The sequence below is a fragment of the Lithobates pipiens genome, unplaced genomic scaffold (genome assembly GCF_037356315.1).
Source record: "Lithobates pipiens isolate NorthernLeopardFrog02 unplaced genomic scaffold, aLitPip1_a1.2 Scaffold_13, whole genome shotgun sequence".
NCBI lineage: Eukaryota > Metazoa > Chordata > Amphibia > Anura > Ranidae > Lithobates > Lithobates pipiens.
In genome coordinates, this window is record NW_027507718.1 from 136,834,865 (window position 1) to 136,861,875 (window position 27,011).

Here is a 27,011-nt window from a genome sequence, read left to right on the forward strand (position 1 = left end):
CTAACATTCCATAAAATTAAGCATAATTTAGCCATAAGCAAGTAGTAAACATAGTCATTTATGCACAGTTCTCACAGTGCACCAGAATCAACCATAGCATGGAGATCTGTACACCCTAAACATGGATAGCTTATGCATGAGAGGGAGCAGTGTGTCCTTTGCATTGCAAATATTAACTGTATGCCAAGAAGGCTGATCAGGCCAGTGAGCATATAAAAAGAGAACAAGAATTGGGAAGACCTCATTAGGTGCTCATTAGGTGACTAAAAATACTTCAAGATTTTATTCATCCAGCATGAATCAACCAGCAGCTACTTAATTAAAAACAAAATGTAGAGGAAAAAGTCTTCAATCCAAAAAGCTGAAGAAACATGTTCTTCCTACTGAGGACACCAAACTAATGTAGGTATGCCTGGTAGGGGTGGGGTTTTAGGCTATTGCAGACTCGAACAATTGTTTAGTGTCCTAATTCTCCTGTAGGTGGCAGTATAACCCACATAGAATTTAGAGCTGTGTCCCTCTATGGTTGATTATTATTATTATTATACAGGATTTATATAGCGCCAACAGTTTACGCCAGCGTCTCTCAACTCCAGTCCTCAAGGTGCCCCAAAGGGTCATGTTTTCAGGCTTTCCGTTATTTTGCACAGGTGACTTGATCAATTTCATTGTCTTAGAAATTACCACAGCCATTTCATCTGAGGGAAATCCTGAACACATGATCACACCTTGAAGACTGGCGTTGAGAAGCACTGGTTTAAGCAGCGCTTTACAGTGTAGAGGGGGGACAGTACAATTACAATACATTTCAATACAGAGGGAATAGGAGGGCCCTCATGGAGGTTACAATCTAAAGGATAAATAAATGCTAATTTCCTGGCTGATCCTCTTGCTCCCATACGAAGTCCTTATTGACATGCCTGTGGTAGGACAGTGACACTAAATATTTTGTTTTCAGTCTGATTAAAGATTCCATTCTTTTCTCAAGTTGTAACTACTACATGAAAGAATTTTCTGATAATGTTACTACTCTTTCATAATTTGTCATGCACATGTATGAGTGTACGAGTTGCACAACAGTATTGTAGGTTTTAAACATCATGGGGATTAAACAACTTCTCACCTTGTTCATTATGTCCACAGTATCCGCATGGGTCCAGAAACAGTCATGAACAGACACAAAGGTAAGTCCACGTCTGCCAAAAAAATGGTAGTAGGAAAAGTGGTCAGCATGGTCAGACTAAACGTTATTTATTTAATAATGCTAGCATTGTATGTTCTATATAAATTACTAAAAAAGAAAGTAGATGATATAGGTGAGTTGGAAGCTCTGGTGCAGGAGAACTATGACTTCATCTATATTGCTGAATCTTGGCTTCATTCTTGACATAACTGGGTTATGAATATTCCTGGCTATGCACTCTTTCGGAGAGACAGAGTACAAAGGAAAGGTGTCAGTGTCCGCCTCTATGTAAAAAGTGATCTCAAAGCGAGCGTGAAAGAGGATCTAGTTGATGGAGAGTACGCTGTGGCAGAAGCATTATGGGTGGAACTGCATATAAATGAGCGTAATTCAAAGATAATCATTGGAATTTGTTATAGGCCACCCAATGTTAATGAGGAGGTGGAGATTCAGCTCCTTGCACAGATGGAAAGAGCTGGAAGGGCTGGGACAGTGATAATAATGGGGGGTTTTAACTACCTGGAAATTGACGGGAGTTATGGCACTGCAGGAACAAAGGGCAAAAATGTATCACCCTATTACAAGACAATTTTATGGTACAGTTCATAGAGGCCCCAACTAGGAATAATGCTCTGTCGGACCTGGTAATCTTGAACCATGCAGAGGATATAACTAATGTTCATATAAAAGGAACATCTAGGTAGCAGTGACCATAACATGATTTTATTTATTGTTAGTTGTAAGCAACAAACACATACTGGAAATATAAAAACACTTAACTTTAACCACTTAGCACAAATCGTCGTCATTGTACATCTGTATTTGGTGCTAAATATCTTTGATATGGCAGCAGATAGCTGCCATAACCCCAGTATTCTCAAAAACTGCGATCGGTGCACTTTCAGATAAAAGTGGTCTCAGTGGTGGATTCACCACAAGATCACTTATCGGGGGAGGGAGAGGGCCCCCCCGCCGTGTTCCAGTCATCTCCGCCACTTACCAGAGCTGTCGGTAGTGGCAATGGTCTTAAAGAGGATTTTTTTTTTTAATTTTGCTTTTTAGTGTAAATGTTAGATCTGAGGTCTTTTTGAACCCGGATCGCACATTTAAGGAGGTCCTGTCATCCTTTTTTCTATTACAAGGGATGTTTACATTAAAAGTAAAATAAATAAAAAATTTAAAGCGCCCCGTCCCTGCCAATCTCGCGCACAGAAGCGGACGCATAGGCAAGTCGTGCCCACATAGGAAAATTGTGTTCAAACCACATGTGAGGTATCACCGCGATCATTCGAACAAGAGCAATTCTAGCACTAGACCTCTTCTGTAACTCTAAACATGTAACCTGAAGAAGTTTTTAAACGTCGCCTATGGGGATTTTTAAGGGTAAAAATTTGTCACCATTCCATGAGCGGGCACAATTTTGAAGCATGACATGTTGGGTATCAATTTACTTAGCGTACAATTATCTTCCACAATATAAAAACAAATTGGGCTAACTTTACAAAAAAATTGCGCTTGTAAGACCACTGTGCAAATACGGTGTGACAAAGTATTGCAAAGACCGCCATTTTATTCTCTAGGGTGTCTGAAAAAAATATATAATATTTGGGGGTTCTAAGTAATTTTCCATAGATGAGGGCTGCTCTCCAAGACTTAGACTGGGAGGGAATCCCAAACACGACACCACCTGCCTGGATTTTGCATGTTCTCCCTGTACCTGCGTGGGTTTCCTCCGGGTACTTCGGTTTCTTCTCACAATCCAAAGACATGCTGGTAGGTTAATTGGCTTCTGTCCAAACTTGGCCCAAGTATATGAATGGGGACCTTGGATTGTGGGCTCCTTGAGGGTAAGGGCAATTGTAGACACTCACTCAGGTTGAACTGGATGGACTGGTGTCTTTAGTCAACCTTACTAACTATGTAACTATGGAATATTGGCATAGATGAACACAGAGCAGGAATCGGAATTCTTCAAAGCGACTGTATGTGAACTCACCGGAAAGTATATTGCCATGGGCAATACGTTTAAAAGTCTGAAAATAAAACCTATGTGGCTCACAGCCAAAGTTAAAAAAAATAAATAAATATATAGATAGATAGTAAGAAAAGAGCATTTAAAAAATTGTAAAATGTAAACAGTGATACTGTTCCTTCATGTTTATAAGAATATAACAGAATATTTAAAAAGGAAATAAAAGGATGCAACAAATTCAAAACGAAAGACAGACTGTAAGACAAACCCCAAAAAAATATTTACATATATTAATAGTAAAAATGTCAGGTCTGAGCATGTAGGCCCTTTAGAAAATAACATCCTTTTTCCCCTGTACAAATCATTAGTAAGAATATGAAGTTCAGTTTTGGGCACCAGCTCATAAAAATGATATTGGGAAACTATAGAAAGAGAAGGGCAACCAAAGTGATAAGAGGCATGGAGAAGCTCAGCTATGAGGAAAGAGTAGAGGAACTGAATTTATTCTCTCTTGAGAAGAGGACATTAAGGGGGGATATGCTCAATGTATATAAATACAGTTACCATATTTTCCGGCGTATAAGACGACCTTTTACATGTAAAAAAATTGTCCAAAAAGCAGGGGTCGTCTTATACGCAGGGTCAGCCCCTCGGATGGCTGCTTGGTGTTCGGTAATACTGTATGTAGCTTCGGCTACATACAGTATATACCGCTGAGCCAATCCTGGTGAGCGATGTATTCAAATGAATACAGAGCCTGCTCGGATTGGAGTAACGACCTCTGCCAATCTGAGCAGGCTACTCTGTAGCCTGCTCGGATTGGCTTGGAGAGTCAGAGAGGCGTGGGCTGATGATGTTACAGCCTCTGCCAATCCAAGCAGGCTTTGTATTCATTAATAGAATACATCGCTCACCGTGATTGGCTCCAGCAAATGCAGGAAGGAGGAAGAAATATGAAGCCTCGAAAGCCGGGTCGTCTTATACGGTAAGTACAGTTTTAAAAGCGTTTTTGTCCTGTAAGATTAGAGGGTCGTCTTATATGCCAGGTCGCCTTATACACCGGCAAATACGGTATTCACTTTAAGGCCATCACAGAGGACAAGGGGACACTATGTCTACACTCTAGAGCAGGGGTCTCAAACTGGCGGCCCGCCAGCTGTTGCAGAACTACAAGTCCCATGAGGCATTGCAAGGCTGACAGTTAAAAGCATGACTCCCACAAACAGAGGCATGATGGGACTTGTAGTTCTGCAACAGCTGGAGGGCCGCCAGTTTGAGACCCCTGCTCTAGAGGAAAAGAGATTTCATCTCCAAATACGGAAACGCTTCTTCACAGTAAGATCTGTGAAAATGTGGAATAGACTCCCTCAAGAGCTGGTTCTGGCCAGCTCAGTAGATTATTTTAAGAAAGGCCTGGATACTTTCCTAGATACACATAATATAACTGGGCACTAACATTTATAGGTAAAGTTGATCCGGGGAAAATCTGATTGCCTCTTCAGAGATCAGAAAGGATTTTTCCCCTGCTGGAGCAAATTGGATCAGATTTATTTATTTTATTTTGCCTTCCTCTGGATCAACTGTGGGTATAGAATTGGAGATATATATACACATATATATATATATATATATATATATTGTGTGTGTGTGTACAGTGAGGGGGAAAAAGTATTTGATCCCCTGCTGATTTTGTACGTTTGTCCACTGACAAAGAAATGATCAATAATTTGAATAGTAGGTTTATTTAAACAATGAGAGACAGATTAACAACAACAAAAAATCCAGAAAAACGCAATTCAAAAAAGATATAAATTGATTTGCATTTTAATGAGTGAAATAAGTATTTGATCCCTTATCAATCAGCAAGATTTCAGTCTCTCAGGTGTCTCTGAGAGCCAGACTCCGTGAGTGCTCCTAATCTCAGCTTATTACCTGTATAAAAGACAGCTGTCCACAGAAGCAATCAGATTCTATTCTCTCCACTATGATCAAGACCAAAGAACTGTCCAAGGATGTCAGGGACAAGACTGTAGACCTACACAAGGCTGAAATAGGCTACAAGACCATCACCAAGCAGCTTGGTAAGAGGGCGACAACAGTTGGTGCGATTATTTGCAAATGGAAGAAACACAAAATAACTGTCAGTCTCTCTTGATCTGGGGCTCCATGCAAGATCTCACCTTATGGAGTTTCAATGATCATAAGAACAGTGAGGAATCAGCCCAGAACTACACAGGAGTATCTTGCAGCTGGGACCATAGTCACCAAGAAAACAATTGGTAACACATTACGCCGCAAAGGACTGAAATCCTGCAGCGCCTGCCAGGTCCCCCTGCTCAAAAAAGCACATGTACAAGCCCATCTAAAGTTTGCTAATGAACATCTGAATGATTCAGAGGGAACTGGGTGAAAGTGTTGTGGTCAGATGAGACCAAAATCAAGCTCTTTGGCATTAACTCAACTCGCCGTGTTTGGAGGAGGAGGAATGCTGCCTATGACCCCAAGAACACCATCCACACTGTCAAGCATGCAGATGGAAACATTATGCTTTGGGGGTGTTTTTCTGGGGGACAGGAAAACTTCACTGAATCAAAGGGACGATGGGTGGGGCCATGTACCATAAAATCTTGTGCGAGAACCTCCTTTCCTCAGCCAGGGCATTGAAAATAGGTAATTGATGGGTATTTCAGCATGACAAAAACCAAAAACACACGGCCAAGGCAACAAAAGAGTGGCTCAAGAAGAAGCACATTAAGGTCCTGGCGTTGCCTAGCCAGTCTCCAGACCTTATCCCATAGAAAATATGTGAAGGGAGCTGAAGATCCGAGTTACCAAACATCAGCCTCGAAACCTTAATGACTTGGAGAGGATCTGCAAAGAGGAGTAGGACAAAATCCCTCCTGAGATGTGTGTAAACCTGGTGGCCAACTACAAGAAAATGTCTGACCTCTGCGATTGCCAACAAGGATTTTGCCACCAAGTACTAAGTCATGTTTTGCAAAGGGGTCAAATACTTATTTCACTCATTAAAATGCAAATTAATTTATAACTTTTTTGAAATGCGGTTTTCTGGATTTTATTGTTGCTATTTTGTCTCTCACGGTTAAAATAAACCTCCCATTCAAATTATAAACTAATCATTAAATTTGTCTGGGCAAACGTACAAAATCAGCAGGGGATACAATACTTTTTCCCCCTAACTATATATAACTGTGTGTATATTATTATTTCCTTCTATTGGTTGAACTAGATGGATTTTTTAAGACTGACTACGTACCTATGATGCAGATGTTTAGCACAGCGTTTCCCAAACTCTGATCCAGAGTGAGTACTCACAGATCAGAAGCTTAAGTGCCTGAAAAGGGATATCTAGTTTTAACTGATAGTTTCCCAACTGCTTTAGAGCTATCTGTGTAATAACATTGTGAAAGGGTCTTTCTAATCCCAGTACCATCATATCAGCAGCTGCAGAATCCTTGTGCTGTTTACACTTTCAGACAGGCTAAAGTCTGCCCAGTTCACAGTTCAACAATGTACCAGATGTGACTAGTAACTACAGGAAAGGGGTCCCTCCAAGTTACAACAAAGGTGGTTCATCATTACAGGGGACTCTATAATTCTACCAATACTAGATAATGTATTCAATAATTCTGCATCAAATGCTGAAAAACTTCAACAGTGGTCACCTAGGACTGAATTTGGGGCATGTTACACATATGTAAAGTGGTTGTAAACCTTTTTAAGTGGCATTTACCTATAGGTAAGCCTAGACTAAAGCTAACCTATAGGTAGTGGAAATATCTCCTAAACGTGCGCCATTTAGGAGATATTTCACTTGTAGTGCGCTGATGTCGTCATCGCCACATGCGTTGTGAAGAAACGGACCATTGTGCTGTTTCTTCCCCCAGCGTGTGCCGCGACTGGCGGCTCCCGCATGGATGCACGGGAGTGGCATCACGCGACTCCGGCCAGTCACAGAGCCGGAGTCAGTGGCCCCGCAAGAAAGAGGGACGAAGATGGACGTGGCCTACACAGAGGACAGCACGGGCTTCCTTTGCAGTTAAGTGTCATATAATGGGCTAGTATGCAATGCATACTAGCCCATTATTTGCAGGTCTTGCAGGGAGCAAAAGAGGAAGTAAATCCATTAGGGTTTACTTCCTCTTTAAGTACTATCTGCAATTAACAGTATTATACAGAAGTATTATACAGAAATAGATTGGACAAGTCTGTGGCAGGACCTTACATAAGTGCGGTCGAAAGTCTGTGGTAGGACTTTACATAAGTGCGGATGAAAGTGATCTGGTTCCAACAACTCACAAATACATACAATTTGTTCGCTATCAAATGCCTAAATGACATAGGGATCTCATTACCACAACTTACGCATAGCAATGCAAAGCAGTGAGCATCATGTGTGCAGAATCCAAAGAATGAATAAAGTTTGGTGGGAAAGCATTCCTCTGCTTCATTGTATCGGGCTTCCTAAAATGAGAAGAGATATTAGCGCTTAATGACCACAATTATAATCAAGGGAATGCACCCAAGCACAGCATAGCAATGTTTCTCAACTCCAGTCCTAAAGTATCCCCAATTGGTCATGTTTTCAGGCTCTTCATTATTTCATCAGTTTCACTCCGGCGATTTGATCAGTTTCACTGCCTTACCAATTACCACAGCTGTTTCATCTGAGGGAAATCCTGAAAACACGACCCGTTGAGTGTACTTGAGGACTGAAGTTGAGAAACATTGCAGCACAGCATAGCATGTCCTAGGGGGATGGAAAACTAAGGAAAATACTGGTATCAACAGTTAAAATGTAAAGGATGAAGCTGCATAGTAGGCATATGTGTATATTATTCTAGTCCCAATAACTCATGTATGGAAATTTCAATTAAAAAATGGTGAATGTCTAAAGTGCAACTGAGCCTAAAAAACATACTCAAAGAAACATTTAGAAATGCTAAATCGTGGGGGGCGTGGCCTGGTAAAGCATGGAGTAGGACGTGCAGGATCCAAGCTCTGTCCATTACTCCTGCTTTACATTAATCCTGCTACACAGAAGCTTATTGGAAAAGCCTGATATACCCCCAAAGGACCCGCCGCACACACAGACCTTGCTGGAGCCTGGACGGTGGCAACGATCCTCTGCACGGCGGCAGCCGCAAATATAGGCCGCGGCTTCAGCCTAGTTGCTGGATCCAGCGGCCATCTGGCTCCTCTCAGCCTCTCCACCGGCGTTGTGTCCTGGCCTCTCTGACACCATTGTCGCACGCGGATCCTCCTCCACAGGCTTCCCACCGGGGGTTTGAATGGAGTGGTACCCTCTCGCACAGCGGCAGCCCCAAATCCAGGCCGTGGCTTCGGCCTGGTCCGGAGCTCCAGCGGCCATCTTGCTCCTCCTGGCCTCTGCACTGCTGCTCTGTCGCGGCCTCTCTGGTGCTCGTCACCCTCACCGCATACTGATCCTCCTACACGGGCTTCCGGCCAAGGGTCTAAGTGGAGTGGTGCCCCCCCTGCACGGCAGTAGCCCCAAATCCAGACCGTGGCTTCGGCCTAGTCCCAGGCTCCGGCGGCCATCTTAGTACTCCCAGCCTCTCCACCAGCACTGCATCCCTCCTTTCCTGGACTCTGCCCTTAAAATAGTGGGCCGCCCAGCCCACATACCGCTCTCCACAACCCTCACAGGGACTTCATAGTGCTTGGGCCTACGGACGACTCCTGTAACCCCCAGGTGAGTGGCATCCATCTTGCTACTCTCTGACGGGCACCCCCGACTCCCCCACCTCACCTTAAGCAGGACCCCGGCTAACCATCCCAGTGCCCCAGTCTTCTAGAACACTGTCCCCACCCAAGTTTGCTAGGGGTATTCGGACTCACTGGAGACTGAGGCCCTGCTTTCGGTAACGCGCGTGGCAGCCATTTTGTTGTTCCTGACCTCCAAACTCCCCCAGTGCCCAGCTTACCCTCCTCCCAAAACCACTCAGCCAGCTACATCTACCACTACTTCTTAACAGTCATGGCCCCGACAAAAACCAAGCCAGATGCAGCTGCCAAACTTGATAAGTACTGCCTCCATGATAAAGACAACCCGGAGGAGGATGGCGGCACCGCGTTGGAGGGGAGAAAGGTGGCGGGTACGGATACCGATAGAGTGCTGGAAGCTATCTCTGCACTCCAGGCTGCCCTTACGACTAAGGTCGAGGATGTAGTTAGATGTCTCCCTGGTCCGACAAGACCTACATAATCTCAAGGACAGAGTTCAGACATCTGAGACCAGACTAGGAGAACTGGGGGACGCAATTCCGCCATTACAGAATACCTCTGAACGCATGCAATACCAGATCAACCAATTCCTAACAAAGCAAGATGACATGGAGAACAGGCTCCGTAGGTGCAACCTTCGCTTTATTGGCCTGCCAGAGGGGATAGACCATACTACATTCCTGGAACAATTACTGATCACAGCGTATGGCATAGAGGCCTTCTTGGCCACGTTTGCAGTCGAAAGACCGCACCGCATGCCCGCTAGGCCGCCACCACAAGGCGCTCCTCCACGCACATTTATCGCTAAATTGCTGAATAATAAAGACCGCGACGCTGCGCATGGCACGGATGAAAGGTAACATACCCGTTGGCAACGTCAAGGTAGCCGTCTTCCCTGACTTCTCCACTGAAGTACAGAAGCGTGGACAAAACTTCACAGAAGCCAAGAGACGCCTACGTATCAAAAATCTTAAATACGCAATGCTATTTCCTGCAAGCCTTCACATAGAGGATGATGGCAGCGCTATTTTCTTTGAAACCCCGGAGGATGCCATCACTTGGCTGGAGCACCGGGATAATGGGAAAGAGAATGTTTAATCCACCATATACAGCACACGGCCATGTACTGCAACAAGGGACCACAAGCCTCTTTCCTTACATGTGGGACATTGTCCCATGTATCTCAGGTACTCTTCTACATCCTTTATTGAACCTGCATCTACATATCTCCCTTGAAGTGGCAACTCTCTATCTTTCTTGTGCGCATCCATTGCAATGATGACACCATATGGTGCCCAACACACCCAATCACCGCAGTCAATCTACCTTACCCATGTACACATGCTTCTTCCTTAAATGTTATGGCCGAGATGCACGAACTGCCCAGGCTACAGCCGCATACAACATTAACATTCTCCTCTACACACAGAGAACTACTACTCGGAGGCACAAGTCCTACCATATGCAAGACTAGCTCAGTGAAGTTTTGCCCCCCCCCCCCCCCCCCCGCACTGCCAGAGTGACCTGGCATGTGAGCAAAAATTCAACCTCAAATTCATTTCTTTATGCCACACAAGCCTTACCACAACATGTCCTGGGAAGTATGATCCCAGTAAAATATTTCTATACCTGCCTTTATCACTCAGGACTCTGATTAAGGGTTTTGTTTATGTCACTGTTGTATTTGAGTGAGGCGTCTGATCAAGCTCACACACTAGTTCGGGTTTTGTTATGGGTATATGCCTACACCAGTTGGGGTCGGTGTTGGGCCAGATGGGGGGATTGTTATAATATGAGTACAATGTGACAATTACGAATGCTACCAATCACAGAATGCAATGTTCAGTATAGTTCTGCATGACTTACTAGCTAGAGAGATTACTGACGTGTGTGTGTGGGGTGGGGACCCTCTCTTGTGTGATACCGTGGTACTACACGATCAAACTCCTATACAATCTACAACATACTATACCATGACTTTTCTTAAGCTCCTAACGTGGAATGTTAGAGGTCTACGAGACAAAATCAAACGTTCATCTGTTCTATCATGCATTAAGAATTAGAAGACAGACATTACACCACTACACCATTGGCGACACAGTGGTGTAGTGGGTAGCACTCTGGTCTAGCAGTAAAAAGGGTTGCAGGTTCAAATCCCAACCACGACACTACCTGCCTGGAGTTTGCATGTTCTCCCTGTGCCTGCGTGGGTTTCCTCCGGGTACTCCAGTTTCCTCCCACACTCTAAAGACATGCAGGTAAGTTAATAGACTTCTCTCCAAAATTGGCCCTAGTATATGAATGGGGACCTTGGATTGTGGGCTCCTTGAGGTTATGGAACCGATGTGAGTGTGCAATGTACAGGGATAGGGACAATTGTAGAAACTCACTCAGGTTGAACTGGATGGACTGGTGTCTTTATTCAACCTTACCAACTATGTAACTATAATAGTCCTCGTTGAGACACACATAGATGGCCGCTTATAGCTCGCTCTCAAATGCCCATGGATTGGGTGGGCGTATCACTCAACTTATACAACACACGCAAGAGGGATGTCCTTGCTCATTGCCAAGTCCCTGCATTTTGAGTTGTGTGATCTGAATTTAGACCCAAAGGGTCGCTATGTTTTCCTATGTGTTAAGATATATGGTGAACAGTTTTTGCTAATGGCTTATTATGTACCACCCCCATTTAGCTTGACAGTCTTGAAGGAAGGACTCGACTTTATGGCCCAGTAGCCAACAGCCCCGGCCATCTGGTAGGGAGACTTCCACGCTACCCTAAATCCTAACCTTGACAGAGCACCACAGCCTCCCTTGACTTCAAGGCCATTTACATATACTAGGTTTTCCAGACTGATCTCGAACTTCAATCTGGCCGATTCATGGAGGACTAAACACCCAACCGCCAGGGCATACTCCTGTTTCTCCTCCAACCAAAACACAATGTCCCATATAGACTTTATCCTACTTTCACAGATACTGGTACCTAGACTACTGGAAGCAGCCTTCTGCCCAAGACTGTTGTCGGACCATAGTCCATATTGGATCACATTGGCTATCCCATTAACTAAACCACCCAGGACATGGAGACTCAATCCTTTTTTGCTCTCATTGTTCCCAGATGATGGCCAGACGATGAATGGAAAAGATACTTTCAGGTCAACGCTCACTCTGCCTCATTTGCGAACATATGGGACTCATTCAAATTACATGCGAGGGCCACTCTGACATCCCAAATTAATAAACTAAAATCAGCCGCAGTGGAGAAGACAGACAGGGTACTGGAGGAACTCTCACTTGCGGAACCTCAGTATGAAGCTGACCCCTCTCCTGACAAGGCCTCCCGCCTCAAATTACAATCCAGGGTAGCTAATCAGTTGCAATATGAGATGTCTAGAAGAAAACTTTTTTCTCTAGGCAGAAACTTTTTGAACATGGAGAGAAAGTGGGAAAACTATTGGCGTACATGGCTCATAGTGAGGACAGACCCCCAGTAGTGATTTCCCTACGAAACCCATCAGGTGAGATGATAACTGACCCTGTAACTATAACAGCAATGTTCCACAGGTTTTTTAGCTCACTATACACCACCACTGTATCCAATGACTCAACACCCATTGATCGCTTCTTAGAAGAACTCGTGATTCCACAGCTGACCACAGATCAGATAGAAACGCTAGAGGCGCCACTGATGACTGAGGAGATAGCCACGGCAATCGCTAGATTTACTAGATCCAAGTCACCAGGGTCTGATGGGCTACCCATAGAATTCTATTTGCAATATCTTGGGGGATCAGGAAGGAATTTTTTCCCCCTGCTGTAGCAAATTGGAGCATGCTCTGCTGGGGTTTTTTTTTCGCCTTCCTCTGGATCAATTGTGGGCATAAAATTGGGTATTTGGATTGTACGATTATTTTTTATTTTATTTATTTGTTTTTAAGGTTGAACTGGATGGACTTGTGTCTTTTTTCAACCTGACTAACTATGTAACTATGTAATATAGTGAGACTCTCATACTTCATCTACTTGCCCTTTACACCCATCTATTTGAGACTTTTACTCTACCAGCATCCATGAGGGAAGCAATCATAGTACTCATTCCAAAACCAGGCAAGGATCTAGGTCTCCCCAATTTCTATAGACCCATCTCCCTCCTCCAGGTGGACATCAAAATCCTTGGCAAAATTCTGGCGCTACGCCTTAATCAGGTTATCCTAACCTTAGTTCATGAAGACCAAGCTGGCTTCATGCCTGGTAGGAACACCTCATTTAATCTTAGAAAATTGTTTATAAATATGCAAGCCCGCCATGAAATGTTGGAGAGAGGGTTGTGGTGACGCTTGATACGGCTAAGGCTTTTGATTCTGTAGAGTGGAACTAAGTATGGAAATGTCTGGCACAATACGGCTTCGGCCCTAAATTTCTCAGGTGGATCAGTTTACTATACCAGGCCCCAGTGGCCAGGGTAATGGCCAATGGGTGGCAGTCAGACACCTTTGAACTTTCCTGAGGGACCAGGCAGGGCTGCCCTCTATCCCCCCTACTGTATGCCTTAGTCACCGAACCCCTAGCAATATCCATCAGATGTAACCCACTGATACAAGGCCTACGCGTGGGTGACCTAGAAGAAAAAATAAGCATGTATGCGGATGACACATTACTATATCTAGCAGATTCAGGCCCCTCCCTGGCTGAAGCCTTACGAACTATTGAACACTTCGGTTCATTTTCAGGGCTCAAAATTAATTGGGAGAAGTCACAAATTCTTCCACTCAATTTTGCTCCCCAGATGGAATTCCAGACCAGATTGCCCCTACAGCGCGTGGATGGTGTCAAATACTTGGGCGTGAGCGTTACTAGGTCCCCAATTGATTACACTCTCTCTCAACATGGAAATATTGTTTGCCCTGATCACATCCAAAACACAAATATGGTCACGTCTCCCTCTCGGGATACTGGGCCGTATCAACCTTATTAAAATTATAGTCCTGCCTAAAATTCTATATATATCTTATGGCACATCCCTGTGTATCTCCCTCTGAAATATTTCAAAACCATGGATGCAATCCTCAAACTCTCTCTGTGGGAAGATTAGACATAAATTAGCATGGCGATTACTTAAAAACCCTACTGACCTGGCCGGTACGGCCCTACCAGACTTCGCTTCATACTACCTAGCATCCCAATTATCCCAATTGTGCCATACAGATAAGACAGACAGAAAGAGATTTACCTTGCTACTATGCCCCACCTGGGCTCAGTTGACAAATGACCCCATATGCGCTATAGCAGCTGGCGCTGAAGGTCCTACTAAATCAAAGGAACACAATTCCCTATTAAGCCACTATACGAAGATATGGATATTAGCCTCCATCAAACTAGACATTCCTACACATAACGACTATTCTCCCATCTGGCATAATAAGACACTACTGTAATTCTTGACCTCTTCTACCTATCACACTTACTGACTGCCGGCACATTAAAGACATTTGATACACTAAAACTAGAATTTTCACTCTCAAATCGCATGTTTTTCTGATTTCTACAGGTCCGACGTGCAATTCGCTCCCAGTTTCCAGAATCATTACCTAACCCCACTTGTAATCCTATAATGGACATAGTCAAAAGTGTAGATCCCCAGAAATGAATAACAATATTCTATAATATGCTTCATACTTCCTCATCCACTAAAATAGCTTACAACATAAAACCAAGATGGGAGGGAGACCTAGGAATCCTGGAAGATGAGGAATGGAGTGAAGCATTGGACGCATGCAAAGCTGTCTCACCCAAGTTGTCTAACAGACTGACCCAAACATACATCCTACACTGCGCATACCTCACGCCTATACGAATAGTGAAATTCACCCAGAGACAGCCATCCACATGTCCATTATGTAGTCGCGAAACAGGCCCATTCTACCACCTCCTGTGGTCCTGCCACTACAAACAGGGCTTCTGGAAACAAGTGGTAGATTTTCTTAATGACAATATGGGATCTCCGCTGACCCTAGACCCCAAACCATGCCTACTGGGTATCTTCCCTGATGCTAACACTGACAAATACACCAAAACGTTTATGCAGGAGACCCTATTTTCTGCCCGGATAACTATTGCTAAACTCTGGATGAGACAAGTTCCCCCTAGATTATCTGACTGGAAAACTGACATTAATAGCACATTGCCCTATAAAAAAAATGTCTATATTAATAGAGGGTGCTCTGCAAAACATAACAAGGTCTGGGACCGTTGGCTGAACACAACTGACACGTGTGTAACGCCGCAGAGTGCATCTCCTTCTTTATCGCACCACCCTACTGGACCTATACCGTACGGCTCAATCTCTTCAAATCTGTACAATAGCAGATGATATATTGATACCCAAAAAGATGTAATGTATTGCTACATTGTAACAGTCTTTATAATTAACCAGAGGCTTCTGACTATCACCCACGTGAGTAATATGTATAATGATTGTGCTGAACCAAGGACATAATGTTTGTGCATTAGACAGTTGTACAATTATTATTTTTTTTGGGGGGGGGATAAAATTTTAATAAAAAAAAAAATAAAGAAATGCTAAATCGTGCTTGAGCTGTAATCTGAAAAAATATCTATCCTAATTGTGCAGTACAAGACACAGGCTAAGTATTTATAGACCAGGGTTCTAGGTTTGTACCTTCAGCTTACCTATAGTAGTGCACTTTCTGGTATGTGAGGATGCCTAGGCACTCCTGTCTGCAGATATACAGTTTTAAGGCTGAGATGTGAGATCTAAGCCCTTGTACACACGGTCGGAGATTCCGATGGAATGTGTCCTATTGGACCGTTTTGTCGGATATTCCGACTGTGTGTGGTCTCCATCGGACTGTTTCCGTCGGAATATCCGACGGACCAACTTTTCCAACTTGCCGGTAAAATTTTCAGACAAAATGCTCCGATCGGACATACTCCAATCATGTGTAGCCTACTCCGACGGACAAAGTGCCATGCATGCTCAGATCAAATTCCTAGACCAAAGCTATTGGCTACTAGCCTGAACATAGTCCCGTCGTAACGAAATAACATCATCACGTTATGTACAATCGGATTTTCCGTCAACTTGGTCCGACCGTGTGTATGTAACATCACTTCTGGACCTCTTCCCGGAATTAATCCTTCGGAATTACTCTGACGGATTTGGTTGTTGGAATCTCCGACCGTGTGTACAAGGGCTAAGACCCTGCTGCTTCTAACCACTAGAGTCTTAGGTACATCACTAATTCTCACTCCAAATCAACTAACTGAAATCCACAGTATTCTCCTTGCTATAGGGTGCTGTAACATGAGGAAGAAAAACCCTGCCCACCCAGGGACAGTGCAGAATAATGCATATTCGGTACAGGCAAAAGATCTACTGCAAGGAGAACACAGGCAATGCTGGTAACTAGTTCTTTGCACAGCAAAGGAACAGGTTAATTTTAAATCTGGCCCCTGCAACAACCTTTATTTCATTAGCCTTCACTTCTTCACTGATTTGTTTTCTGCCAGGAGAAGCAAACCTTTGTAAGCTCCTTTCTGTGTTGTCCCTGATGCATGAGCGGCCAGTTGTCAAGCACCAGCACTCTCACATGGATTAGAGTGGACAGAATCACATGCTCCCTTTTACCTGGAAGTATCGGGTATTTCTTTTCATTTCTGGAACCTAACAGAATGGCAGGAGAGAAAATTTAAAGGGAGTATAAATGGCTGTGGTGGTTGGCTATGAAGAGAATTGTATGCTCTTCCGTGCACTGGATTTTCTGCTTGGTTCATTACCAATGTGATAATTCTACTGGATGGGGAAAAAAAAAATGACAGTAAAACGTCACTTACTCTTCAACATCATTTCTGTTTGTCAGATGTAACTTCTGCAAATTACTTTGGAACTGAAAAAAAAAACAAAAAACAAAATTCCATGAACAGCTTGACAAACATTGCACAACAACGCTATCAGGTTTAGAATATTTGACATTTGTTGCCAGCAAAGCTATTAATTAGTAATTCAGGACTTTTATAAACTGGATATATGCCAGCAAGGGAATTCAGTAAAATTCTGCAAACCAGAAAAAGAAAAAAGACTTTGGGATTCAGGAATAACTTACAAGCTCCACTGAGTTCGGACCCCTATGGCCTCATGTACACTGCAGATGCTAAATTAACGTTTAGCAGCAGTTGGGTGTTTTTATGCAGAAGCCCCTGAACTCTCCTCTGTTATTCTGTGTGTCCATGTACACATAGGGGGTAATTTACTAAGATGAATGTGCTGCGCTGGCTCATACCTTAATTTGTGCGCCAGATAAATTATTAATTGAGCGTATGAATCGGTGCACGCATAAGCGCAGCGATAATATGCCATTGATAATAGTGCAGGCCGTATCATTAACAGTCCATTCACACAGGGGCCACACGACTTCCAGCATGACTTTGGGAGGCAATTTGGACATGACTTGAGTCATGACATGAATCACAGCGCGACTTACAACACGACTTTAAGTTGCCCCCAAGCCAGGCGACTTTAAAAAATAAAATAGCGTGGGGGTCCCCCTCAAAATCCATACGAGGCCCTTCAGGTCTGGTGTGGATTTTAAGGGGAACCCCGCGACAAAAAAAATGGCGTAGGGGTCCCCCTCAAAATCCATACCAGACCCTTATCCAAGCATGCAAGCTGGCAGGCCACAGGAAAAGGGGGCCCCTCTTGAACCATACCAAGCCACGTGCCCTAAACATTGGGAGGGTGCTTTGGGGTACTCCCCAAAGCACCTTGTTCCCATGTTGATGAGGACAAGGGCCTCATCCACACAACCCTGGGCGGTGGTTGTGGGGGTCTGCGGCCGGGGGGCTTATCGGAATCTGGAAGCCCCCTTTAACAAGGGGACCCCCAGATCCCGGCCTTCCCCCTGTGTGAAATGGTAAGGGGCTACAAAAGTACCCCTACCATTTCACCAAAAAAGTGACAAAAGTGTTAAAAATGACAAGAGCCAGTTTTTGACAATTGCTTTATTAAAGTCTTCTTCTTTTCATCTTCTTTGGGTCTTCTTCCTTTCTTCATCCTTCGGTTTCTTCCTCCATCCTCTTCTTCCCTCGATCCTCTGCTTCTTGCTCCGGTGTTCTCGTCCGGCATCTTCCTCCACGGCGTCTCTGCTTCCTCGCTTCGTTCTCGGGACGCTCCACGCAATGGGAGGCTCCCGCTTCTTCTGACACTTATATAACGGCATCGTGCGTCAGAGGGGGGGGGGAACACCAGGTGGCCCCACCCTCCATTATATAAGAACTGTCAGAAGAAGAGAAGTGTCACACAGCGGGAGCCTCCCATTGCGAGGAGCGGCCTGAGAATGAAGCGAGGCAGAAGAGACGCCGTGGAGGAAGATGCCGGACGTGAACACCGGAGCAAGAAGCAGAGGATCGGAGGAAGAAGAAGACCCAAAGAAAATGAAAAGAAGAAAAAATGGAAATGGTTGGGGTACTTTTGTAGTTTGAGTTCCCCTTAATATCCATACCAAACCTGAAGGACGTATTTTTTTTTCTTAATTCTAACATGACCTGTGTGCAAATAACCTTAAAAAAAAAAAAACCATAGAAGTGAACCAGCGTAAAAAAAAAAGGCAAGTTGAGAGGTGTGCCTGTTCAACTTATGCAAATGCATCTACGTGGCTTGACATTTATGAAGATTTTGCCGACGCAGTGAACCAAAGGATTTGAACGTGCGCAAATGCCGCTTGCACATACGCAGTGCATAAATTGACCTCACGCAGTTCTAAGTGTATTTGCAGGCGCAGCAAGCTTGTTCACAGAAAGTTACTTTTCCATTCTATTTTGGGCATATTTGTTACTTGGACAGTTATAACTATACTTCCTCACATCACCCCACATGACCCACATAATATTGGCACTTCCACCTTTTAATTCTGAGTTGAAGAATGCGTACGCCATATCTATAGTGGTGCACAGATCGCCGACTCCCGTGCGCCGCAAAATGATAGTAAATGGGGAATATGGGGAATTGCACTGTGTTACAGGCGCAAATGCTTTGTGAATACGAAAATGGCCGGTGCGCATCGGCGTGCGCCACAACTCATGGCACAAACCATTTATAAATCAGCCCCATAGTCGTTTAGAGGAGCTTACAGACAGCTGAGTTTACCAGCATTCCTCTGAAAGCACATAAAACACCTTCAGTACAACGGTTTAATGGTATATAAAACACTAAATGCGTCTATAAGCACCTAAATGCTAGGCGAATTTAACACTTCAACATTTATTCATCTCAATGGCTGTAATAAATAAAAATTCTGGCCAGTGAAATAAACTCCCAAACACTAAATGCTGCTAAACTCACCTAAACTGGTTTAAATTTTTTTTTATAAAAATACAGCTTAGGTGAGTTTTTAACGCTGATTTTCTCCTGTCAGGAGAAACAGCATAAATCAGTACATGAAGCCTTTTACTGAAACAGGGTTCGGTGAAGAGGTGTCACCAGATGACAGCTTAACCCTTTCGCTGCCAGAGCCTATTTGGCATTGTTTGCACACATGCTTAAAAAAAAAAAAACATTTTAGCCCTGAAAATTACATAAAAACCTAAAATAATTATATATTTTCTGTAAGCAGACAGCCTACGATGTACGGACCTGGCAGCGAAAGGGTTAAAGGATAAGTTTACCTTTGAGGAAAAAATAAATCAACCTTTTTACAGAAAGAAGAATACTCAGGCATTAAAAGTAACTGGCAAAAGTCTGTTTTCATGCGGTTATCCTTCAGATCTATGCCCTCTACCCTATCCCAATCACCTCTTTCAACCGTATGCTCCATTAGACACCGGCATCTTATTCATACAACATAGGTTTAGAGGCTCGTGCCTTCAGGTGATTGCAAGTGTTTGAGGACCCGCCTGCCTCCCCTATAACCCTACCCCACTCTTCAAGTCCTCCGATTTATAGAAAACAATGCAGAGTAACAAGGAAAGTTTAAGGCAGGTGGTCTGTGTACCGTACTGTACTCTATGATATGGAATTTACAGTAAGTCAAAATTCCTCTGATCTTAATTGTACGGTACAGGATTTTGAAGCAGGGAGCCCTTTGCAAAAGGACAAATAGCCAATCTGTATGTCTGATGGAAACAGTAGCTTTTAGGTACTCTAATGGCTCTGACTACACTACTGTGCAAAAATTTTAGGCAGGTGTGAACAATGCTGTAAATTAAGAATGCTTTCAGGAATAGAAGTGGTATTAGTTCATTTACTTTGCATGTTGTTAATTGATAAAGCAAACAGAAGAGAAAACAAATCAAATCAATATTTGGTGTTTTGCCTTCAATAACTGCATTGATTATTCAGGGTACACTTATGCAAAGTTTTGTTTAAGGAACTTGGCAGGTAGGTTGTTACAAACATATTGAAGAACTAACCACAGATCTTCTGTGGATGTAGGCTGCCTCAGATCCTTCTATCTCTTAATGTAATTCCAGACAAACTTGATGATCTTGAGATCAGGGCTTTGTGGGGGCTAAACCATCACTTATAGGACTCCTGGTTCTTCTTTATGCTGAAGATAGTTCTTAATGACATTGACTGTATGTTTGGAGTCTTTGTCCTGCTGCAGAATACATTTGGGGCCAATCACACACCTCCCTGATAGTATGGCAAGATGGTTAAGTATTTGCCTGTTTTTCTCAGCATTGAGAACACCATTGATCCTGACCAAATCTTTAACTCCATTTGCAGAAATGCAGCCCCAAACATACAAGGAACCTCAACGATGCTACACTTGGCAACACAGGAAAGACAGGGGGAGTCTGGAGAACTGCATTTCTGGCTATGATATCTTTCTGGGAGACAGTGTAAAATTGAAAGGTGATTGTCTGTCTATCTCTATGTCAGAAGTGAACTCAAAACAAGTGTGAATGAGGACCTAGTTGGTGGAGTGTGTGATGAGGTTAAAGCATTATGTGTGGAATTGCATATGGGTAAAGGTAATCTTTAGAGTTTGTTATAGGCCACTCAAAAATAATGAGGAGGCGGAGACTCAGCCCCTTGCACACATAGAAAGGACTGCAAGGGCTGGCACAGTGATAATAATGGGGGATTTTAACTATTTGGAAATTGGCTGGCGTAATGGCACTGCTGGAACAGTTAAAGGACAAAAATGTATAAACCTATTACAAGACAATTTTATGGTTCAGTTTATTGAGGCCCCTACGATGAATGCTGCTCTGCTGGACCTCGTATGAATTATTCTCAAACCATGCAGAGCGTATTACTAATGTTCATATAAAAGAACATCTGGGTAGCAGTGACCATAACATGACTTCATTTAACCACTTCAATATGGGCCAATTCTGACACTTCTCACATGCATGTAAAAATCTTTTTTTGCTAGAAAATTACTTAGCACCCCCAAACATTTATATATATATATATATATATATATATATATATATATATATATATATATACACAGGGCCAGTGCTACCACTAGGCGAATTAGGCAATCGCCTAGGGCGCACTTCTGCCTAGGGCGCCTGGCTGCTGGTTTCTCTAATCCCTGTCTCCCACCAGTCTCCGTGTTATGCAAGTGTTCGGTACAGGTGCGGTGCTGTATAATGCAGGGGATGCCGCCTGGCGCCCCTGCAGAATGTTACATATACTCAGTCAGGCGCTCTGTCCACCTGTAGTATCATTAGAGGCACAGCACTGGGGGACGTTTCCTGAGTCTGCCGACAGAATGAAAACAAACACATCCCCTGCTGCTGCGCGCCACTATGAATATACCAGTGACATGTGTCTCTGGTCTCTTTCAGTACTGCGAGCTCTGCCTATACATGATTCAGTCACTGAATTTCAGTGACTGAGATTTTGTATCCGTCTAATCATGTGACCCCTGACCCCTGTGTCACTTGCAGAGGCCAGCTCTCCCTCCCGGTGTTCTATCACCTCTCCTGTACAGCGGAAGGTGTCACTCACATGCAGACATTCTACAGCCGATCAGAGTAGTCAGTGCCTGGTGAGTGGTGATATCTGGAGGCATGGAGGCGAGGTTTGTACTGGACAGAGTGATCGGGTGCAGTCTGCAGAGCAGAACCCCAGTAAGTGAACTTCAACTACACTGTATTACTGTATAGTGTGTATGTATGGATCTGTCCTCAGACTCCTCACATGTGTGATGTCATGATTGTCCCAGCACATGGCCTGAATGTAAGACTCCCTCCCATCTCCCCCACACTCCTCACCCCCCTTCTCCCCCTCCTCTCCACACACCTCCCCCTCTCCTCCTCCCTCACACTCCTCACCCCTCTCCCCTCCTCTCCTAACACCCCTTCTCCCCCTCCTCTTCTCATCCTTTCCCCCCTCTCCCCACACCTCCCCCCTCTCCTCCTCCTCACACTCCTCACCCCTCTCCTCCTCCTCCTCCTCTCCTAACACCCCTTCTCCCCCTCCTCTCCTCATCCTTTCCCCCCTCTCCTCCACCCTCACACTCCTCACCCCTCTCCTCCTCTCCTAACACCCCTTCTCCCCCTCCTCTCCTCATCCTTTCCTCCCTCTCCACACACCTCCCCCTCTCCTCCTCCCTCACACTCCTCATCCCTCTCCTCCTCCTCCTCTCCTCATCCTTCCCCCCCTCTCCACACACCTCCCCCCCTCTCCTCCTCCCTCACACTCCTTATCCCTCTCCTCCTCCTCTCCTAACACCCCTTCTCCCCCTCCTCTCCTCATCCTTTCCCCCCTCTCCACACACCTCTCCCCCTCTCCTCCCCCCTCTCCTCCTCCCTCACATTCCTCATCCCTCTCGTTCCTCCTCTACTAACACCCCTTCTCCCCCTCCTCTCCTCACACCCCTTCTCCCCCTCCTCTCCTCATCCTTTCCCCCCTTTCCACACACCTCCCCCCCTCTCCTCCTCCCTCACACTCCTCATCCCTCTCCCCCTCCTCCTCTCCTAACCCCCTCCTCTCCTTACATCCCCCCTCCTCCTCCCCCTCACCCCTCATCCCTCTCCTCCTCCCCCCTCTTCCTCTACTAACACCCCTCCTCCTCCCACCTCTCTCCCTCTTCCACACTCCTCATCCCTCTCCTCCTCCCCCACACTCCTCATCCCTCTCTTCCTCCTCCTCTCCCCCTCCTCTTCTCCTAACACCCCTCCTCCTCCCCCCTCCTCCTAACACCTCTCCTGCCCCCTCTCCTCCTCACCCACACTCCTCATCCCTCTCCTCCTCCATTACCAACCCTTCCTCCCTCTCACTCCTCCACCCCACACTCCTCATCCATCTCCTCCCTCCCTCCCATTCCTCCTCCCTTTCCTCTCCCCCACACTCCTCACCCCTCTCCTCCTCCTCTCCTAACACCCCTTCTCTCCTCCTCCCCCACACTTCTCATTCCTCTCCTCCTTCTCTCTCTCACTCCTCCTCCCTCACCTCTCCCCCACACTCCTCATGCCTCTCCTCCTCCCCCCCTCATCCTCTCCTCCCCCCCCTCATCCTCTCCTCCCCCCCCCCATCCTCTCCTTCCCCCCCCCCATCCTCTCCTTCTCCCCCCATCCTCTCCTAACACCCCTCATCCTCTCATAACACCTCTCCTTTCCCCAACTCCTCCTCCCCCACACTCCTCATCCCCCTCCTACTCCTCCTCTCCTTCTCCCCCACACTCCTCCTTCCTCTCCTCCCTCTCACTCCTCCTCCCTCCCATCACCTCTCCCCCACACTCCTCATCCCTCTCCTGCTCCTTCCCCATCCTCTCCTCCTCCCCCCTCATCCTCTTCTCCCCCACACTCCTCCTCCCTCTCCTAACACCTCTTCTCCCCCACACTCCTCACCCCTCTCCTCCTCCCTCCCAATCCTCTCCCCTTCCTCTCATAGCACCTCTCCTCCCCCTCTTCCTCCCCCACACTCCTCATCCCTCTCCTCTTCCCCTCTCCTCCTCCCCCCCCCCTCCTCTCCCCTCTCCCCCTCTCTTCCTCCTCCTCCTCTTCTCTCCCCTCCTCCTCTCCTAATACCCCTCCCCCTCACTCCTCCTCCCTCTTCTAACACCTCTCCTCCCCCACACTTCTCATCCCTCTCCTCCTCCCTCCCAATCCCCCCTCTTCTCCTCCTCCCCTCTCCCCTTCCTCTCCTAGCACCTCTCCTCCCCCACACTCCTCATCCCTCTCCCTCCCAATCCTCCCCCTCTCCTCCTCCTCCCTTCCTCTCTCCTCTCCCTCTCCCCTGTCTTCCCCCACTTCTCCTCCCCTCTGCCCCCTCTCTTCCTCCTTCTCCTCTTCTCTCCCCTCCTCCTCTCCTAAAACCCCTCACTCCTCCTCCCTCTGCTCTCCCCTCCTCCTCTCCTAAAACCCCTCACTCCTCCTCCCTCTGCTCTCCCCTCCTCCTCTCCTAAAACCCCTTACTCCTCCCTCTCCTCCTCTTCCCTCCTCCTCCCCCACACTCCTCATCCCTCTCCTCCTCTCCCCACTCCTCCTCCCTCTTCTCCTCCTCCCCCCTCTCTTCATCCTCCTCCGCCCTCTCCTGTTTCCTCCTCTTCCTTCCCTCCTCTTACACTCCTTCCTCCCTCTCCTCCTCTCCACCCTGCCCCAGTACACCCCTCACATTTTTGTAAATATTTTATATAATTACATGTGACTACATCCCCGATGACATGCTACTGGATTTGCCCTATTTCTGCCAATGTATGGAAATATAAGTAGGTACGGGTTATGCCACTCTTGCCAAGCTAGGCAAGTAAAACATTTTTATGTTTTAGATTACCAAAAAGGAAAAGTGCAATAATGCCTAAAATGCAGCTAATGTGTGAAGGTCCATTTTAAATTTCTTACAAATTGGGACCTAATGTAGAGCCCTTCCCTTACCATAAGCTTGTTATAACCCTCCCTGGTCCATGCACCACAACTACTGCATGCTTACCTTAGGATATTAAAGAATAAGTTCACTTTAAAATACACACTCTCCGCCCCCCCCCCCCCCCCCACCTCCAATTGTGGCATGTCAGGGGGCAAGGAGTGCTTAAAGCGGAAGTTCCACTTTTGAGTGGAACTCCGCTTTAAGGGAGTGTGGCCTGGTATGCTCCGGGGAGGCGCTCGCTCATTCCCCCTCTTTCCTGACCTGCTGGGCTGCATGCTCGGATAAGGGTCTGGTATGGATTTTGGGGGGGGGCTCCATGTCTTTTTTTTTTTCTTTTTTATAAGTGGGGGTTCCTCAAAATCCAGACCAAAAGGTCTGGTTTGGTTTTGGGGATGGTGGACCCTACGTCGTTTTTTTTTTTTGTGCATTTCATCCTGGGGTTCCCTTTCAAGATCCATACCAGACTCAAAAGGCCTAGTATGGCTCTTGAGGGGGGACTCCATGCCATTTTTTGTTCATCTTGGCATGGGGTTTCCCTTCAAGATCCTCAGAGCACAAGTCGGATCAAGATCCAACTTGGATGCGACTTCTATTCAAATCAATGAGCTGAAAGTCGGATCAGTTAAGGAGGCTCTCATAGGAAACCACTGATTTTGAATAGAGGCAGAGAAACACTACTAAAAGCTAACATGGCTAAATGCGAATTAACGCCAATGCAAACAGCTACTAAAAGAGTGTTTTTACAGCTGCTTTTTCCTGGCAGAGAGAAGATATGTATAACTGTCTATATAAGCAATACAAGTGAAAAAGTAAACACAGCAAGGTCCAGTTAAATTAAAGTCCACAAATAGTTGCTCAAGACATCTAAATCACATAGATTCTGCATCATTAGGAATAAGTAAATGCTTGATTAAGTTAGTGTGTGTAAGTATATAAATATAAAATTCAAATTATTCTTACCGCAACACTCTTCATCCGATGATATGGCTGAATTACAGGTAGTCCCAAGGGCGTCACCCACTGCACAGTGGCTCCAGATTTTGAGATTTTCTGGGCACTTCCTGTTAGCCAGTTCTAAGCAGAAGAATAATATTTTAGTGTAATGCAAAAGAACTGCCTGAACTAGAGATAAAAGTATTTAGCTGTTTTTGCAATTAAGAAGGCATTGTCCCAAAAAATACAAGTGCTGAATGGTGAAAACCCCATTTAAAAAGATTTATTTTTAACAAATCTGAACCTGAAACAAGGGCTGAAAGGGGGGGATGGGAGACAATATTTAAAGTGAACCTATTAGCCATTTTAAACAAGTACACCTCATGCACCTGAACACAAGAAATGCTAGTAGGAAGTGCCATTGGCTGTGAGCGCTGACTATTGTGCTCTGGCGGGGGGTCACTGTACTAACATCGATTGTGTTAGTACAGTGATGTCTTTCTTTTTTTTTGTTCAGCCCCTTGGTTGAATGAAAAAAATAGGATTTTTTGTACTCACCATAAAATCCTTTTCTCTGTAGTTTACCAACTGACACAGCCGCTTTTCTTAGACCATCGGGTTGTTACGCCACCTTCAGGAGAGGACTGGGCAGAACATGTTAAAATGTTATAATAAAACAAGAACTTTCTAGTTCCACCCAAGGGGCGGTCCCTTAGGTAACAACCCCTCAGCCAGCTACTGCAGCCTCAGTACGTCAACAAGCAGTATAACGTAAAAAAAAAAATAGGAGGGGAGGGTGCTGTGTCAGTCGGTGATCTACAGAGCAAAGGATTTTACGGTGAGTACAAAAAATCATATTTTCTCTTACGTTCACCGACTGGCACAGCTCTTTTCTTAGACCATCGGGACGTCTCCAAGCAGTGCCAAAATGAGGGGTGGGAAAATAGCATAAAAACTTCACCCACAATGGCATGTTGGAACTAGTATAAAAACTTTACCCACAAAAACGTGTGTGGGAATATCCAATAACTTTTTTACCCACAAAAAAACAGTGCTCCTCAATCTGGGAGTCACTACCTCCAAACCGCCTCAGAACTTGCGGTAACAAATGCAACAGTGCATTTACTTAAAGGTACTGTGTTTTTAACAAAAAACAGGGGAAAAAATGTAGGTGCAATTGCAATTACACGGCCGCCTGCAAAACTTTGCGGCCAAAACAGGCATCAGCCGATGCACCGACATCTACCTTGTAGAATTTTGTAAAGGTGTGAACAGATGACCAAGTCGCCGCTTTACACACTTGAGCGATA

The 27,011-nt window shown here is 45.2% G+C and overlaps 1 protein-coding gene across 5 annotated transcripts in view; it reads right to left on the reverse strand.

The window, feature by feature from the left end:
* Positions 1–27,011, reverse strand: part of POLRMT (RNA polymerase mitochondrial) — a 304,233-nt gene that overhangs the window by 39,209 nt on the left and 238,013 nt on the right. For all 5 annotated transcript variants that reach the window (XR_013272200.1, XM_077475625.1, XM_077475628.1 and 2 more), the window contains 4 exons: positions 25,729–25,842; positions 16,782–16,834; positions 7,542–7,640; positions 1,124–1,196 (listed from right to left, as the gene is read on the reverse strand). Coding sequence is in view for 4 of the 5 variants with exons in the window: in XM_077475625.1 (XP_077331751.1) it covers positions 1,124–1,196; positions 7,542–7,640; positions 16,782–16,834; positions 25,729–25,842 (339 nt within the window). In the remaining variant the exon portion in view is untranslated. The remainder of the gene's footprint in view (positions 1–1,123; positions 1,197–7,541; positions 7,641–16,781; positions 16,835–25,728; positions 25,843–27,011) is intronic.